Source organism: Aquarana catesbeiana, linkage group LG07 (genome assembly GCF_042186555.1).
Source record: "Aquarana catesbeiana isolate 2022-GZ linkage group LG07, ASM4218655v1, whole genome shotgun sequence".
Taxonomy (NCBI): Eukaryota; Metazoa; Chordata; class Amphibia; order Anura; family Ranidae; genus Aquarana; species Aquarana catesbeiana.
In genome coordinates this window covers 259,128,018-259,134,017 of record NC_133330.1, presented here as the reverse complement: position 1 = coordinate 259,134,017, position 6,000 = coordinate 259,128,018, and the positions used below count along the sequence as shown (strand labels likewise).

Genomic DNA, 6,000 nt, shown 5'->3' with positions numbered 1-6,000 from the left:
ATGCACACATAAATGCACATATACATACACACATGCACATACATACATGCAAACACACATACACATAAACACATACATGCATGGATACATACAAGCATGGACATGTACACACACACATAAACTCATGTATAGATACACGCATGCATGCAAAAATGCTCAGTCATTCAAGCTTGGAAGGGAGAAGAGGGGCTCTCTAGACAGAGCACAAAAGAGAAATGACAGGAAGCAATGAGGGAGGGAGAAATACAGACACTGTACAGAGATGCCGATGATGGAGGGACGTAAACTGACCACACTATCATGGATCGGCAGTCATGATGAGTGTGGTCAGCTTATAGATAGGAACAGGCAGGATCATTCAGGCATTGTACAAGATTGAAAACAAAACATTGCAAGATCACAATATAGTTTATCCTGCCTTGAAGAGACAGGAACATGTTTTTTTTTTTTTTATTTTTTTTTTTAGGTTTACAAACATTTATGCATTTTTACAAGCACTGATGGAAATTTATTTTCCCATTTTGTTACTGGACTTGTTGGGTATGCTGCTGCAACTTTGTTTTCAACGTTCTTTTTCCTCTTTCTTGCACTGTAGGAATACCAAATGTTTCCCTTTGCTATTAAGATCAATTCAGGTACCTGTGATAGTTGTATGTGAAGATGCATTAAATTGTTTCTAAAACATTACACAACTGCTTTTAGTTGTGTTTTTTATGTTCATCTTCAGCTTCATCTCCTTGCTTGGGAAAAGTCGTATAGTAAGAAAAAATAGCACTATGAAACCACATGATTCTTTTTTCTTGTTCTCAACACACCCAGATCTAAAGACTTTCAATTTTAAAGGGAGGAGCTGGAGCATGATGTAACTTTTAAAAGAGGATCCGTAAGCTTCACTTGAGTGTATGCGATTGAGTGTTTGAAGTAAGTACATTGTGTAACAGCTCTCTGGATCAGATGTTTTAGAAAACAAAATTTGAGGCTACTTAATTACTATAGTGCTATGTACATTTCACATTTAGAATTCTATACTTTTTACAAATGCTCTGATGACTTCTACAGCTTTACTATTTTATGCTACTGACTACATCATGTTGTCTTTATATAAATCACTTTTAGTTACACTATATCAGTAATTCTTTGTATATTACAAAACAGCCATATTGGGAATTGTAATACTGAAAATCAGAATATAGAAAATAGCTTAGTGGGTAGCAAAACTGGGTCTGCTTATATAGTTGACAAATGTATACATTTTATTTGTTTTATTCAAGTATAGTGTATATATATATATATATATATATATATATATATATATATATATATATATATATATATATATATATATATATATATATATATATATATATATATATATATATATATATATATATATATTCTATAAATAAGTATAGAAAGGATGTTTGCATGATTTTATTTTGTTTTGGAAATATTTTAAGAATTGCATATTTGTTTTTTACACCCTTTATCTGTTTGTATATGTGTGTGCAAATGCTGGAGTTGATTTACTAAAGACATAGAACATACTCACTTTTCAAAGTGGATTTTCAATTTGCAAAGTAGACGTTTGGATTAAGGGTGATACCATTCATTTTACAAAGTTAATTTTGACTTAGTGAATACGATGAAAGGAAGTGAAAATGTACTTTGTAAAAAATACCCAAATAAGCAATCATGTGTAGAAAAAAACAGGATGTTTACTTGCTTGTGATTGGATGATTAAAATCACAGCTTTACTTCAAGATAAGTTAATTGCACCTAGCTTAGTGAATGGGGTTGAATAAATGAAATGTGAATGAAATGTCTGCTGACTTGAAACATCCAAAAATGTGCGAGCAATAATCTATTCAGACTTTTTCCTACAAATGATTGGGTATTCTTTGCAAAGTGAATTTTTAATTCCATTCACTAGGATAACTGCAAGCTCACTTTGCAAAGTTAATATGCTGTACTCCTTTTAGAAAACTGGGGTCATAGGGGTTTGTTTACTAAATTCAAATAGACATGCAGATGCACTCCATAAAGGCATTTGCTCCAGAGCTTAATTAATGAGTTACATAGTTACATAGTAGGTGAGTTTGAAAAAAGACACAAGTCCATCAAGTCCAACCTATGTATGTGATTATGTGTCAGTATTACATTATATATCCCTGTATGTTGCGGTCATTCAGGTGCTTATCTAATAGTTTCTTGAAGCTATCAATGTTCCCCACTGAGACCACCGCCTGTGAAAGGGAATTCCACATCCTTGCCGCTCTTACAGTGAAGAACCCTCTACGTAGTTTAAGGTTAAACCTCTTTTCTTCTAATTTTAATGAGTGGCCACGAGTCTTGTTAAACTCTCTTCTGCGAAAAAGTTTTATCCCAATTGTGGGGTCACCAGTACGGTATTTGAAGCTTCACTTTGCAAAGAATACTACGTAACGTGCAAGGAAAATAAAAAACAGCCATGGGCATATCTACCACGAGGCAAAGAAAGGTATTTGCCTTGGGCTGCATTTTTCAGGGGGACAGTGCTGCCTCCAGAGAGAAGGGTCACCACGACTTTGTTCCGGTTCTTGTTAGAAGGGGGCCCGCCCACCAATTCTAGTTAGAGGCAATGATCTAAATATAGCAGTACACTGTGGGATGGGGGGGTGCTCTGCCGCAGCCGCCTCCGCTCATCGGAGTCACAACATAGTAGTACACTGTTGCTGAGCACTCACTCACTGGCACAGCGCACCGTCAGCCTATCCTCTCCGCTCATTTCTGCAAGCAGATGTCATGTCGGGAGGAGGAAACTGGAGTTTATGTGAAAGTCCGCTGATTAGCTGGTGGCCCAGTAGAATGAAGGAGGACAGATGTCCCCTTTGTGAGGAGACACGGAGACAGAGACTCCATGTCAGGAGAGAAGTTTCTGGAGGCTCATGAAGCCAGACTGAGAGAGCACTGAGCAAGGAGGGGGAATCGACTGACACTCATAGCAAGTGAGTGCCAGTGTTACCATCCCATAGCTCCCAACTGTCCCTGATTTCGAGGGACTGTCCCTCATTCTGAAGAATGTCCCTCTGTCCCTCTTTCCTCCTCATTTGTCCCTCATTTTGGTCTGATCTATATAGTTGTATATAAAATGCACTATCTATCAAAAAGTGTTTCAGAGTGCTAAACTTTTCATTTAGGGTCTAAATTGCTGCATTTGTAAATTTCAAAAGCCAATATAAAGGAATAGTAGTGGTAAAAAATCACTTGTGGGTTTAGCCAATCATTCTTTAGTACAATTCTCCTTTATGGGGAGCGTGGCAGGAGGTGTGTCCTATGCCTGCATACTTTTGCTAATAGGTGTCCCTCATTCCCATCTCAGAAAGTTGGGAGGTATGCCATCCCATTCCCCCCAACACCATCCCTCTGTCACTAATCCCACCCCCAACCCCCCCACCACCACAGCTGCCACTGATCCCATCCCCACCGCCACTGCCTCTCATCCCATCCCATTCCCCCCACCTCTGCTGCCACTCATCTCATCCCCCACCACCACCCCTGCCACTGATTGCACCACTCCGCCACTGCTGCCACTCATCCCGTCCCACCACCACTACCTCCACCACTGTCACAACCCCCCCTCCCCCCTCAACCACTGCTTGAGAGGGGTGCCGATTTTAGTCTTGCCTGGGGCAGCACAAAACGAAAATACACCACTGAAAACAGCATTTTTGCTTGGGCATGATTGGATGATGGAACAAAGCTCCTCTCAACTGCCATTCCCTCTGCACAGCGGCCAGCTGAATAGCGCCACCTACAGCGGGGAGGATGAACTGCACCTGCCTACAAGCACAACACCCCTCATTTTTTAAGCCCTGGAGCAAATACTCTTGCAGTGTGCAATTGCACTTGGAAAGTGTACAGTCTGTTTGCCTTTAGTAAATCAACCCCAGTTTGGTAGTTTGATGTCTTGCCATTGACCTTTAATATAAGAGAAATGTGGAGCCAAATGTCTTTTACAGGTAACCATTAACATGAAGGTTGCTGTGATTGGAGCAGGGACCAGTGGTCTTGCATCCATCAAATGCTGCTTAGATGAAGAACTGGAACCTGTTTGTTTTGAAAGAAGTGATGACATTGGTGGACTTTGGAGATACACAGTAAGTTCTAGATTTAATATGAAAAGGATTTTAGGATAAAATATGTTACTTGCACTTTAAAGTGACAATAGAGTAGTAGCATTTTTCAAATGATAATTGCTTCCGTGCTTCATCTATAGCACCTCTCTTCCTTTTGATGGTAATCGAGTGATCCTGGAATACACATGCTTGTGATTCTTAAACACAGCGCAAATGTTGAGAAGTTTTTCATTGGTAGCCATGATCATATTCAAGCCTGTGATTAGTGATAGTGATCACTGACTGTAAGGTGCTCTGTTGTGTGTTTTTTTGTTTTTTTTTTCATTTTACATTTGTTTCCAGAATATTAATAATGCAATAGAACAACAAATACTAATAAATACATAAACCTTTTTTTCATATAAACACTTGTTTTACACTTGTTGCCAAGGAGAGCAGAGAGAGGGAGTAGTTACTTAAGGCTTGGCAGGGATAACAAGAGAATAATTAGAGGTTAAACACAAGAGATTTTTTATTGAAAAAAAAGAGTAACTTAAACTTTTTTGGGCTTTTAAAGTGTTTAGTTTTTCTGCTATGAAGGGCTTAATTAGAGAGATCTTCCCCTCACTTTACTAAAAACAAACAAATGGCCCCTGCCCACACCTATAACAGGCCTTCACAGCAAGGAGCACATGGAAGGGCAAACGCATGAAAGACAAATAACAGAACATTCTGTGGCTCAACTAAACCCCTGTTTTTTACGCAGATTGTTGGACAGGTTAATTTGGTCGGTTGGCAGACTGGTTGGTGAGTTGAGCTATGCAATGTTTTGTTGATTTACTAAAACTAGAGAGTGCGAAATCTGGAGCATCTATGCATGGTAACCAATCAGCTTTTAACTTCAGTTTGTTCAATTATGCTTTGACCAAAAAAAAAAAATGGAAGCTGATTGGTTTCTATGCTGAGCTGCACCAGATTTTGCACTCTCCAGTTTTAGTGAATCAACCCCTTTGTGACAATGAATTCACCAAGCAAGAATTAAGGGAACATCTGCAACAGAGACACAAGCATCAATTAAAAGCTGAAAGGAGTTCTAGCCATCTCTTATTCTACAAAAAAATATCAATTTTTCTGTCTGGGCTGTTATTAGAAATGTACCCACACTTTGTTTGATACAATAAGAATATACAAAGGTAAATTTCTCTAACAGAGCACCGGATAGCTGTAAAAACCCAACACTGGTTCTAATCCTTCTTCTGTTTTTCAACTGAACAAACACATTTTCTTTTTTATAGTGCACCTGTACCTAGATTATGAACATTAAAGTATTTACATACTCTTTACAAGCAGTAAAAAAATCACAACAAGCCATCACTGACCTCTGTAGCTGCAGGTATAATGGAGTAGTTCATCCTCAAGATCACAACAGAGACTAAGGCCACATGTACATGGACAGTTTGGCTTGTCGGCATTCAATCCTGACAATCATGGGAGCCCCAGGGAGCACAGATGCAGCATCCAGTTCCACTGCTGGCAAGTTTTAAAGCCTATGACAGGCTGAAATATAGTACATGGCAGCTTGATGCAGCTGGACGCTGTATCGAGCGGATAATAGGCCTTCAGTTATTTATCCCCCGAGTGCAGGAATTCTTCATTCCTCTATGCCTCTGCTGTTAACTTTGATGATTACTTTTTTTAAAGTACCAGTGGTTACAGATGTGAAGGCAACCTTTTTTTACTGCTTGTTAAGAATATTCCTGTAGAGGGGGAACTATATTCCTGTTAAGACCACTTCCTGTAGAGGGGGAACTATGTGCCTGAATTTCTTTAGATTTTGCACCCGAGTCCACCACCGTATTGACCGTTTGACTTCTTTGGTGATAAGAATTGGTTGAAGCATAGACAC

At 39.1% G+C, this 6,000-nt stretch overlaps 1 protein-coding gene across 2 annotated transcripts in view; it reads left to right on the top strand.

Moving 5' to 3' along the window:
• Positions 1-785: 785 nt before the first annotated feature.
• LOC141103548 (dimethylaniline monooxygenase [N-oxide-forming] 2-like) overlaps positions 786-6,000 on the top strand; it is a 77,056-nt gene continuing 71,841 nt past the window's right edge. Inside the window, exons 1-2 of one of the 2 annotated variants that reach the window (XM_073593247.1) lie at positions 786-921; positions 3,999-4,136. In XM_073593247.1, coding sequence (XP_073449348.1) covers positions 4,011-4,136 — 126 coding nt within the window. In that variant the 5' untranslated portion in view covers positions 786-921; positions 3,999-4,010. Of the gene's footprint in view, positions 922-3,998; positions 4,137-6,000 lie in introns of those variants that run through there. The other variant, XM_073593248.1, reaches the window with a different exon arrangement.